General features: G+C 39.5%; 1 protein-coding gene across 7 annotated transcripts in view; it reads right to left on the bottom strand.

Annotated features, from left to right (window-relative positions):
- The window catches only part of anks1ab (ankyrin repeat and sterile alpha motif domain containing 1Ab), a 69,907-nt gene that overhangs the window by 37,162 nt on the left and 19,304 nt on the right, over window positions 1–13,441 (bottom strand). For 6 of the 7 annotated variants that reach the window (XR_007035416.1, XM_047347568.1, XM_047347573.1 and 3 more), the window contains one exon: window positions 5,108–5,223. Coding sequence is in view for 6 of the 7 variants with exons in the window: in XM_047347568.1 (XP_047203524.1) it covers window positions 5,108–5,223 (116 nt within the window). In the remaining variant the exon portion in view is untranslated. Of the gene's footprint in view, window positions 1–5,107; window positions 5,224–5,895; window positions 6,946–13,441 lie in introns of those variants that run through there. The other variant, XM_047347575.1, reaches the window with a different exon arrangement.

Genomic DNA, 13,441 nt, shown 5'->3' with positions numbered 1-13,441 from the left:
AGTGCAGCTGTACAATTTAATGTAAAAGTTTGTTGTAGAAGATCAAAAAAGAATGCTTTGACCAGGCCCACTGATATTTTTGCCAGGGTCCGGTTCAACACGGTCTTTCAGGATCCACTCCCCCGCCCACCCCGGGGTGACACAATGCTACAGAATCCCTCACCGACAACGCTGACAACTATGTACTCTTTTGGAGTTCTCTGGTGTATTTTCCTCACTTTAAACTTACTCTCAAACACAAGCCCCACATCTTTTGTGGCTTTCTGACCAAAAGCAAGACCAATGCCACTGTGCTCTGAAACCCATTAATTCTCCATGCACCGCACAGCAACAATTTTGGGCTGTGTCTTGCAAAGTGCATGCAGAGGCTTGGCCCTCGGCACTGCACTGCAGTCAAAGTTGAGTTTGATTAAACGTTGACTGTGGTGTGCTGTGACATATGGTTGCACAGCTAATTTACAAAAGATAAAGTATCTATAAAACTGCTCCTGAATAAGCTGAAAATAGCTGGTCAATGAGGAAACAATGCTTCCCCCTCTGTCATTGTAACTTTCTCTTCCTTCCTTTCACTGTTGGTTGTAGCGCCAGACATATGCACCATCACAGCTGACAGAATGGCTGGTTTTCGCTTGTCAACTATAACCTAATGTCAGCTCATTATTTTAAAAACTCTGCCTGTTTTGCGCTGCACTCCATGAAACTTTGTTGTTCAGTACAGATTTCCAGCTGAAGCCAGTGACAAGCTCAACCCAAGCGGTTTTTGGTTTAAGTAGGCTGTTAAGCATCAAAACGTCAGGCCATTCATCCTGTGGGAGAGTACTCTAGAATCCTATATGCAGGAGACAGAGGAGGAAAAGAATTGAGCAGCTATTCATATAAAAACTTTAAGACATTTTGTCAATCATAAGTTTCCTTTTTTCATTGTACATGCAGATATAGCCTGAAAAGCAACTTGGACGTATATTATTTGAGTGGAGGTTTTGTCAGGCTGAAGCCACCCCACCCCATTAACGCCTCCTCAGCTGCCATGTGAGGTAGTGACTGTGCCATACGCCATCTTTGTCTCTCCTGGTGTGATGATGCATGGTTTCTGTGAATAAATACTAATCAGAAATATCTCCAAGAAAAGAGAATAAAGTCAAGTTAATTCATTTTACAAATGCAAAAAGAGCTCGGCTATCAAGAGGAAAACTAAACCATTCATCCACCAACATGCTTTTGAAAGGAGAAATGGGCAGTGGGGATGTCAGTAAGATTCTACTTGGGACTCCACATCAACCCTGCTGAGTTTCAGTCCATGCAGGCTGGCTGGCTGGCTTCATTAAGGAAAACACACTTCTCAGCACTGGCTTGCTTGGTGATTTGTAAACAAGTGGTATGTTCTATATTCGTAGGAACTATATTTTCTTTATCTCTTATATGTACCAAGGAGAGTGATACATCACCCTAAAAAAGTCCATTCTGCTGGTTCAGTGTACATGGAGGTGTGCTCTGGCTGAATGGAGAGAGGAGCAGAAAAAATAAAGCCATACAGTTCTTTAACCAAGACCCACAGTAAAGAGGTATCACTGAGATTGAACCCTAGTGCTACTTTATGCAAGCTACTGTATGACGTCATTTACCAACATTTCCCTTTTTCAAAGATTTTACAAACCTTTGTTTTATGTATATTGGACGTATAACCCTAAACTAATTGAATTATGAGTTTAAATGTCCAGTCAACACCAGTGACTGTCCACTGTCTCTACATGCTCATCCAGGAGGAGTGAATGCTACAAGTCTCTGACTCGATGCAATCTGCTGGGTTTCCTTAGATAGAAAAACTTTTTATCCAATTTGAATAAATAACTGAATCTGACTACACTGTTCAATGGTTAGTATTAATGGGAATGTATGTACCTGACTTTTGTGAAGCACCTTGAGACAACATGTTGTGAATTGGTGCTATATAAATAAACTGAATTGAATTGAATTGAAATGTTTTAGTGTTATAAAACTTGTTTATGAGAAAGGTAAATTACCACATAGGAAACATCTTTTTTTTTCAAGTGATATTGTATTCACAATATCAAACTCATTGTTGTAAGGCACAACACATCACCCATATATATATATAAATATATATATATATATATATATATATATATATAAATCAATGGAATCAATGGATTGTTATTATGTGTGAATTCAGACATTTAATTTGTTAATAATAATAATAACAATAATAATAATAATAATAATAATAATAATAATAATAATGATATTGTACTGAGATAAGGTTTCAAAAGTTTTAGTGAATAAACATACAGGAAAAAACAAAATGACCTCAAATGTATTTTTTGACACATGATGTACTATATGCAGCAATAGTGTAAGAGGATTAAAGCAGATTAATAGATGAGTGATTCATTGATTCAGCTTTATGCCATGCAGCTCTCTCGAGATCTAATCCTTTAATTCAACATATCTAGACCTGTATGACTCATGCTGCCTTGTTGTCACCTGAACCTTCATAGATCAAAAGACTAGATCAGCGCCACACTTTAAAGTTGGAGTGATCACATGTTCTTAAACATCTCCACTATATTGTGATCAGATACCTCCCCAGAAAGGGAATGTAACACTTTTTGAGCAGAACACTTCTTTTTTTCTTCTGATCTCAGTTAACTGAGCTCAGCTGTGACAAATAGATGTAACATATAACCTCTGGCCCTAACACAGCTCTGTGGTCTGAGAAATGTCCACAGTTAGACCTCTGGGCCGACTGTTTTACAAAACACAGCCGTGTTTTCTGAGAAACATGACCAGTGGTAAAGGAAATCTAATTCTGTTTTCCACCGCCCCTGATGACTGAGCTATCAGCTTTCCACGTTATGTTCTTTACAGGAAACATGATAAAGCTTTTAGTCAGATTGTGGACATCCTTTGAGCTATAGTTGAGTGAAATTATTCAAATGTAATCTGACATAGTTCTGTGGGAAAAAAAGTAAGTCGTGTGGAAAATGTGTCAGCGTTTAAAAAATAATATGGCCGTGATTTTAACAATCATGCTGGAAAAATTATGGAATAATCTTTTATTAACCGGCAAAATGATAAATTTAGGATGAAAAATTAAAGTCCACTCTCACGACGTGCAATTAAGCTATAATATAGATGAGCATCTATAAATACAAAAATAAAGCAGGTGGCTGCAGTGCTCTGATATTGTGTACAGTTATTGGAAGCAGTTTGGGGTCAGTAAGAGGAGGGTGCAGTGGTAAGAGTAGGTGTACAACTATTCAAAATGTTTGTTCTGATCATCTGGAAATAAGACATAGGGCTGTGCAATTAATTGAATTTGGCTTCTGCTCCAAACAATTGCTAAAACATTATGACCAACAACAACAACAAAAAAAGTATTTTGCCACATTCCGTTTCCCTAACAACTTCTGCCATGTAGAAAACACATTTGGAAAAATCCTCTAAAACTTTTTTTTTTTTTTTTTGAAGGAAATACTCTTTCCTGTATGGGCTTTTTCATATACATTAAAATGTAGATGCCTCACATAAAGTTTTTAGGCTTCACCTGAGGCTCCCAATAAAAGAACAGTGATGGAGAGACCATGTTGGTTGCTGCAGCTACCTGTCTGTCAGTGTAATGTGACACTTTTTTGCTGTTTTCATTGACATTTTGTGATATTTCTCAAATTGGGGATTTAGTTCTTAAATGGGGGATTATCTACTTTTGAATTCTTGAAATAATATACAGTGGAAACCACACATTGGCATACATTGTATGGCATTGTCTGGTATTGAGGCCCTGTGCACACAACAACGATCCATTAAAAACAGGATTGCTTTTCAGTTAATACATCTACATGACAACACTTTACAGGTAGAAATGTTTAAAATGGTGTCATTTCTCTGCCACGCCACTAGACATGCCACTGCGCATGTGTCAGGGCTTTTCCATGCAGGAAGATTCTGTTTTTTTCTGTGTACACAACGGCAAAGACTGGGATGTTTTCAAATTCTTCCATTCTGGAACCCGTTTTTAAATCATGCCATTGTCATAGAGAATGTGAGCTGTTGTGGTGTGCACAAACAGTTGAAACACAACAAAACTGTTGTGTGCACAAGGCCTAAATCAGACTCAACTTTCCTTTTTTTAGGTCAGGATTTTTTTTATTTGCTAAATGCCAGAATGACAAACGATAACAATAACTGAAATCTTGGAAAATCCTTCAAATAGAACTGGTGGTGTGGAAAAATTAGGGTCTGAGTCCCTAAGTGCATTTCCAAATCTTTCTTTATATGTTTATTTTGGAGGGATGGCTTCTTCACAAGGCATTTTGTTTTTGTTCTGGGGTTGATGAGCACATTTGGCACCAAAACAGTTTCATCTGGGACACAGAACCCATCAATGGGACATTCCCATTTTGTTTATACAGACATATAATTATTTGCACTGATTAACATGGAGCCTTCAGGCATCTGGAAATTGTACCCAAGGAAGAACAACAATTATTTTCCTGATTTCTTGGCTGATTGTTGTTAGATTTTTCCATGATGTCATACAAGACATAAGCGTATTTGAGATGTTGCCTTTAAACAAATCCACAGATGTGCCTTAGATATTACTCTTATGTCTTACTCTCCTTACGCAGATGTGGTGAATTAACAAACAGGGGAATTAACAGAAGCTCACAAAGTGTCTGATAGCTTTCGTGTACAATTTGAGCTTTCCTGTTAAACAGCATCACATTCTCAGTTTATGTAATCTTCTGAATTTGCTAACAGATTCTTGTTGTTGACTGTCTTTCTACTGGTGGCAACCCATACTCTTTAAAAGGATTCACTGGGGAGACATAAATTTCTCCTGTGGTCATGCATTGCACAGAGCTGAAGACAAAGTTTTAAGGACAGGGTCAAAAGTGTTATGAGGGAAGGGTGAAAGGGGTGGGAAAGAAAGAGTAATAAAAGGGGCTGAGCTTGTGGGAGACAAGTGGAGGGTGGGAGAGCAGAGTGGTGACATGAAAAGATAAATGAAGCCGAGTTGACACAGGCAGGGATGGGATTGAAATAAAGTAGAACCGACCTCTGAGATGACATGATGAAGGTGACTCACCATGAATCGTAGGTCATCAAAGCCATTAAGCAGGAACTTGCTCTCGTACTGCGGCAGCCCCACGTGCTCCAGCCACTCTCCGACCGGCTGGTCCAGGGCTTTACCACAGGCCCCATCTGCCGAGAGAGGGAAGCGCTTCAGCAGGGAGAAGCCGTTCAGCCGGTAGCAGCGGCACTCAGAGGACGACACATGGCATTGCCACATCATCCTCGGCCAGCAGAGGCAGAGCCGAGTGCAGCAGCACCAGACGGGGTGGGGGGGAGACAGGGTCCAGGCTGGGGATGAGGGGCTCCCACTGTACAGGCGGGGGCCCAGCTAAACTCAAACACAAGCGTAGGATAGGAAGTGCTGCAGGCAATGCTCAGGCCCCTGCAGGGGACTGACTAAGTAGACTAATATTACACCTACTGGTGCTAGTTTGACTGACAAGCGAGGGTGGAAGAAGTGCAGGGAAGGGAGCCCATCTGAAGTTCAGTTTTCCTAATTATGTTGGACTGAGCCACTGTGGCATCTTCCAACAAACAAGGTTCACTAAACATTCCTTTAGTGAGCAGATGAGCAAGTGTGAAATAAACAAATCCCTAGCTACAACAACACTAAACACTACAAATTAAAACGCTAGGTATTTTTAAGCTGAGAGAAAATAGGAAGCAGAAATTCATCTAAAACACATTATTTTGCTATGCTAAAAATGTGCCTATCATATTAAATATACTAAAATCATTAGGGTGTAACACAGATATATTCAGTTCCCCCAAAATAAAGCGGACAGGGTTTTCATCACATACTTGTAAAGCTCTGGCTGAGTCCCATGGCTTCATTGGTCAACCTCTTTGAGAACTAGGACAGGGCTCATACAATGAAGGTAGCAGCATTCTAAAGTACTGTTGAGGTACTAATGTTATTTTTTTTTTTTAAATCAAGGAATACACATTTGCTTAAATCATGTTTCGTCCTTACTCCAGAGCCACACAAAGTACGATCAGGTAGACATATTGTAAATCCCACATCAAAGAAACGCTGGATTTCCAGTGTGCCAATTCCAAACTCCTCAATTCATATTCAAATCCAAGAATATATTCCTCTTTCCAGGTGAGCTGTGTGGCAAAAGGCTCAGTGTCCTTGGTGGTTCCAGTGTTCCCAGTGCACCCCAGCATCCGCACTCCTTCAGAGGGCTACTGTCTGTGCGGCTCCGACAGTGAACGTGCCCCTCATCTCTCAGAGCAGTAAATCCAGGTTCAGATCCAACGCACGACAGGTGAGCTCTCTCTCCTCTGAAACAAGGACCACCGTGGGACCACAGTGCATGTTAAGCTAGCTCCTTCATGAAGAGAGCAACCCCCCACTCTTGCGTCAAGCCCACCTGGTTCTTCTTCTCCTCGCTGGGTGCAGCTAGCAGCCTCTGCGCTCAGGGCAGAGGTTTTCTGCATCCCTTGCCTGTGTGAGACATGCAGGCAGTGCTGATGCAGGATCACACACACATACACACACACACTTAGCCCTCACTGCTCACAGGGCATAACGTCCTGACGCTTTCTACTTCCACACAGAAGACCACAGACCTTCCTGAACCTCAGCCACTGCTGCCACGTCCTTCCAGCATCCACGATGGGCAATGCAGCCAGTGATCATCCCCCCACCACCACCTTCTTTTCATCCAAGCAAATCCCTCAAGCGCTTCTTTTCAACTTCCCCCCCTCCTGCTTGCTCTCGTCTCTCTTTGCTTTCTGTCTCTCGTTCTCATGGCCCCATTGCCATGCTGTGTGATCGCACTGCAGGTCTGCTGTATGCTGCCTGATGAAGTGGGGTGCTGTTCCACGTAACCACCTCGCTCTCTCTCTCCCCCTCTCACTATATCAATTCCCCTCCCTCTGCCTTTCTCTCCCTCTCTGGCTTGCACTCTCCTTCACTCTGTCTCGCTCTTTGCCTCTCAAACACACACAGATGCAAGCACACACTCTATTTTTGCTGTCATCTATCTTGCACTGCTTTCTTAGCCTTTCTTCACTTCTTCCACCTTTTTTCCTTTCAGTGTACTGATTGCAATTACACACAGCCACGCTGATCTCGTCAACTGAGAAAGGACACGACTTGCAGAAGCAAGGTACAAGTTGAAAATCATAGGACTTGAATGTTGGGCTGCAACTGAGCAACCCTGACCATTTTGGTAGCGAATAGTGAAACAAAGAGCGCTCCTCAATCCACCTCCTTATTACCAGTGGGCTTTAATTCATTTACATCTTACTTTGATGATAGGACAAGGGGGGGCAGCATTGATTCAAGTCAGTAGAGCCTTTAATACACTTGTAGAAGAGCAAAGAAGAGAGGAAAAAAGAAGAAAAGAAAAAGGAAAACAGACTTGTCTCTCCTCATTTCGCTCAGTCATGTCGCATGACAGTAAAGAGGCAAATTCCATTATGTGCTTCCAGATTTTCATGTCACATCAACCATTTCTGAAGCACAACAGAAGGTACTTACAGCAAAAAGCATGAATGAACAAGCAATATGATAGAAAATTCTGATATATTTGGCGTAACAGAAAAAAAGACTATTTGACAGACTTCACCAACTACCAGTTGAGGGGCTGCTTACCCTTTCTAATACCGGTGTTATCAGAATCCAGCTGCCAGACAAAGCATAATTATTCAGGCTCCAAAGCTGCTCGCAATCACCCGACAAATTCCCAGTCGGGTCGTCAGCCAGTCAGTTAGTCGTGGCAATAAGAGGCAGCCTGAAAAAAGGCAGCGAAAGGGCTATTGATTGAACCTCTTTTGTAATTGGGCACCTATACCAGCGCCACTCGCCCCATGCAACGCTCAGGTAAAGGCCAGGTCAGCTGTGTGTGACCTGTCAGTCATCCGGGCTTCGCTTGAGCCAGCAGGGAGAGAGACTATAATCAGGAGCGAAATGATGGGAAGAGAGGAGAAGGAAGACGGAAGAGAGAATGAGCCAAGGACAGATAAGACACAGAAAAGACTAATAGAGCAGCAGGCGATGAAACATTTGGCTGAGATAAGGATGGTAATAGTATGTGAGAAGAACTGTAGCAGACTAATTATGATTCACTCGAACTCCTCTTCCTGCTGTAGGCTTTTCTTCCGAGCTTCACGCCACTGCAGCTTTTAACATTCGGACAAAGCCTGGTAAAAACATCAGCCGCTACACCCATTTACTTCCACTCATCCCCTCCCACATTAGATGAACCTAATTACTGACTGACAGAGTATCCAGAGCTCGTCCAAGGGGGAAAATAGGTCACCCCCGGTTTATTAGGGCAAAGTGTCAAATCTACCAAAGTGGTTTTTTGTTCTGTTTGTGCACAGTAAGGTGTAGTCGCCTTAAAGGAGCACCAAGAAAGACCTGTACACAAAAAAATGGAAGCAGAGGTTGTGCCTAGATAAAGCTTTATCAGAGCAGGAGAAAAGCAGTAGCTCCTTGTCAACACACCCAGGCAGTGAAGAAAATGAGCCGCAAAGCTGAATTAATTCAGAGAAACTGAAGGCGGACGCTTTTCCTTTGAACATCAGCGTGTGCCTGTACACAAACCCAGTCAGTGCCTCCTGTTAGCTGTGCTTTCTCTCCTCTTTCTCCCTGTTTGTTAAGCTAATTTACTCCACAGTCGAGGTACTCATAATGGGCACAAAACACAAACAGTTTCTGACTTGAAACTGCAATATTATTTTGCTCACCAAAAAACAAAACCACATCTTTTTTTTAAAAACCATTCCAAGAAAAAAAGAGATCCATAATTTTTATCCATCATACAGATAACAAACAGTCAATTCAACACAGTAAATATTTCTTCATTTCTTAGCAAAAATAATAATAGTGAAATGACAAATATTTCTGTCTCTCTGCTCTCACTGAGTACTGTGAAGGCTACCTGTTTGTTTGCTTTCCTCCCACTTAAGAAAAGGAACTGAGCTCTTCTCTAAAAGCCCTCACAGTAACAATGAATCTCCAGAAGTACTTGCTCATAATCTACATTTACAAATCGGAGCAGTGACTGGATGACTCAGCTGAATCTGGGACACTTTCAGAATACCATTCTCTGATTACCACACAGCTATAAGAGGGGAAAGGAAACAGACACCATATTTCCCTTTATGTAAGGTCTTATTTCAGACCTTAACTCTTATTGTTTTATGGTAGTTAATCTAAAAATGCTTAGTGAGCTGGAACTTATAATTAAAATAATAAATTAGGGCTTTGCTGGACATGTATCTCAACATCAGCCAATATAAATCCTTTTCTAAGCTGTGCATGTAATCATTAGTAAATGTACAGATTATAATATACTTACAACACTTTCCATGGCAACTGATGGTTGAAAATACACTCAGCAGGAATTGTTCTTGATTAATTAGGAAGGTTTCATATTCTTTTTATATCAGAAGTGATCAATTTCAGCGTACACTTGTCACGGTCAGTGTTTAAAACGAGCAGGAAAACATGATATGAGAAATAACGTCATGGGAAAAAAGAAATCTCCATGCCTGTCATTACAGTTTAGGTCTCATGAACACCTCAGATTTGATCCCTCTCGTACTATAACTGCTTATCTCCAGGTCACTTTAAATGTCACACTTTAGGTCTCACCAAGATATCCTAAAACTACATGCATGTGATGTCCCAGAATCTGTAAATTATTATGTTTTTATGACCTTAACTGTGGCTATGTTCAAAAAAGTGACATCTGAATGCCTATCAATGTATTTCAAAGTTTGTCTTATATAATTATTATTTCGCAAACTCAGAACTTTCTGCAAAAAACTTCTTCTGCAGATTTTTTTTCAAAGAAACAAATCTGAAATAATTCATAAGTAGTCATACTTTTATTTTGATTAATGTGATTAATTAATGTGGTAAACCTTGATTGTGAACCTGTCTTCTGTTCAATAAAATTATTGCATGTTTGAAACTCTGAATGTGAAAACAGCCACAGTTGTGAGAAAGGATTTTAACTACAGTTAATTTCTCTGTATTATTAAACCAGATTGTTGTGATGTCTCAACGACTTTCGGTTAAAATACATATTTTTGTTTGCACCGTACAGTACGCAATTGCGCTACAATTTTTTTTTTTCACTACACCTTGGCCTTCAGTTCAGCGGGAAATAGGGACGAAAAAACTCAAAACTAGTCTTCAGACACCTTTCTTCAAGTGCGAGAAACAGATGGTATTATTGATAAATGTTAAACTATAGATCCAGTTGAATTAGTAATTTGAACATTTCTTCCCAAGTCATAGATCTATAGCAAAGAGTAGATTTAGCATTGTTGGCATATGTTGTTAATGATCAGAACTGTATGTTTGTTTTTTAAAACAGTTATCCTTTATTAAACAGATCATACTTTCATTAATAATAAATTCAGCTGCTAAATAGAATATTTACTGTCTTTCTTTGTTTCCTTGTTATAGTCCTAGATGAAGTGTAATCATTTCCATGTTGATACTAAATTGTAAAAAAATATACAGAAATCATTGCATCTTAAACGTGTACAAAAGGTTGGCTCACTGCAAATTGAAGTCTTCAGATTACTTTGACTTTATAAGACTGATTTTGATAGAGTGCAAAACTGATAGGTTTGTGGAAAAAACAAAGTCCATAAATGAATTAAATTGAATATTTACTTTGCAAAGGATTTAAGAGGAAAAGTAGCACCCATATTTTCTAAATAAATGTACTTAATGAAAGGAGTCTTGGCATTTTGCTGGTCTGGAGCATGCATGTGGGTGTTAACACACTGCTGAAAATGAAATACAACATCCATTACCATGGAGGAGCAAATGTTGCTGCCCATCAATCTGGAAATTTTTTATCAATCCAAGACATTTACGGCAGTTGCAAATCTTCCCAGGAGTGAATGCCACAACAAATTCAGCCTTAAGGCCAGACAGTGCACTGCTTTGTAAAATTGCAAAAACCCAGGAGGACATATCAGACAGTAGAATTAGAAAATGACAGAATAAGTATGGCTTGTTTGGAACGATTGCCAGAAAAGAAACTATTTTTCTCTTAAAGGAACATTGTAGCATGAGTTAGGTTTACAAAGTAGTGTTGAAATAAACCACAAGACTTTGGGAACCCAGCCCTTATAATGAGCAGACTCAACCAATACCATTAAGTTGGCTATTCTATCTATTCTAGTCAAACATGAGGCGCTATTTCTGAAACCTAAAATGTGATCAAAACTGGGTCATAAATGGGACAATGACCTCGAACTCAGCAGCAAATCTGAAACAGAAAGTCTGAATAGGAAAATAATGAAAGTGTTGTATGACTCAGTAGAACTCCTTTACCTGACTATAAAATCATTAACTTATGATGCACTAAAACACACTGTGTTGCTGTGTCTCAGTTGCCCTTAATTCACTGATTTTGTGTGTATGTAATCAAATTTACTGCTAGTTTCTTGACTGTTTCTTGCCCTCTTGAAGCTTAACATACCTTGCTGTGGCCCATGAAGCACACTGTGCATAACTGATGAACATTTTATCTAAACCAATCTGTGTAAAAAGCTGTCCTGTGCAGAAAAAAGCTGTTATATAATAAGATGAAACCTCCTTATAGGAAAGTATCTAATGGAGGTAGCTGTCAGCTTTACCTAAACACACGAAGTTGGTGCCAGCTGGCCTCTCCCTCTGCACTGCCTGAAGGACACTCGCTGAAACCCACTATCAAACTGGGAACTATTAAAATATAAATCAACTGGAGCGAAACTGACAGAGGAGAATTTAAAATTATGTATTTTTCATAAAGGGGAAACTTGTGAGTTAAAAATGGCAACAATGAACTGTTCAATGAATGTCAACTTGAATCCCTTTGACGCAGAAAAACAATACATCTACCAGCCAGGCATTCTAAATGTCTGCGTCAGTACTGGAAAATAAGCACACATTTGTCACAAGTTAGATGATGTTTAAGTATATGGGACACATACAGATCCTGTATTTTAACTTTGACCTTAAAGAAATCTTTTCTTTTACATCTCTTTGATAGACTTTGCCAGATGTTCTAGTCAAAGTAAATGTTTTACCCATGCAGATAGCATCCCCGGATTTTGAAAAACCGAGGAGTATATAAACTTGTCAAAACGTTTTGTATCAGTGCCCATCAATCCGTGTTAAAGTTCCTCTTCTACAAATATTCTTGTTCATTTAGAAATCTAGAAAGACCTGTGTTCGATACAGTTGATCATAATGTCCTGATTGACACATTGGAAAGTGGGCAGGATTGTGCGGTTCTGTGCTAAATTGGTCCAGATCTTACTTGACAGACTGGAACTTTGTGTCGTTTGATAATCAGAGCAAACAACGAACCCACATGGGTTACCTCAAGGCTCCATTCTTTGGCCACTTTTATTCAACATCTAAATGATACCACTAGCTCAGATTATAGTACTACAAAATCTCTTAAAATATCTATGCTGATGACATAAAACTATATTTCTGTGTCATCCCCAGACAATGGTCCACTACAGTCACAGACTCAGTGTGTCCAAAATTTTCATGAGTGGATACATCAGACATTCCTCCAGCACAATGCAAAAAAGACATCATTGATTTTGGTACCAAAAATGTAAGTTTAGAAATTTACACTTAACTAGATTACATGGGCGTAAAAGCCCCAAGCTAAAAACACAGGTGTTATTATGGACTCAGACCTGAACTTTAACTAAATAAAGCCTATCAATAAATCACTACCACCTTAAAAAGATTACCAGAGTAATGGGTTTCTTATCAAAACACAACACCAAAAAACTCGTACATGCTATTATTTTCAATAGGTTTCAATTATTGCAATGGTGTATATAAAGATCTTGGTAAAATCACTCAGAGAATGGATCAGATTCCACAAGTTTTTAAATCACTGCACAGGCCCCCTGTAGGAACCACAAAGTCCCCTTAGGTCAGCAGAGACCTTAGTTTATATGCTCTTTGGCTCAGGAACCAACTGTCTCTGAGCTTCAGATGTGCAGAAACTGTTGGGTCTTTTAAATAAAAGCTCAAAACAGTTTAGTGCAACTTGCCCATAAAAGCCAAAGATTACTTTATCATTTCTATCATGTCTTAGCTTTTTTTGCCGAAATGTTGTCATTTTACATTTCTATCTTTTACATGATTACGGTTCATGTTTTTATGCTTTTATGTGATACCTCTATTGTCTGTTTGTTGTATCAGGTGTCTTTTTTTAAAATCTCTGTTACTTTGTTCTTTTACACTTTAAATTTATCTGTGTTTGAATGGTGTTATATAAATAAACTCCTTATTTCCTTTTTCTGCAGTAGTGGATCTGTTGCTGAAACACATTAGGGATTGTTCCAACACTTT

Source organism: Girardinichthys multiradiatus, chromosome 20 (assembly GCF_021462225.1).
Source record: "Girardinichthys multiradiatus isolate DD_20200921_A chromosome 20, DD_fGirMul_XY1, whole genome shotgun sequence".
Lineage (NCBI taxonomy): Eukaryota > Metazoa > Chordata > Actinopteri > Cyprinodontiformes > Goodeidae > Girardinichthys > Girardinichthys multiradiatus.
This window is presented reverse-complemented; position numbering and strand designations above follow the sequence as displayed.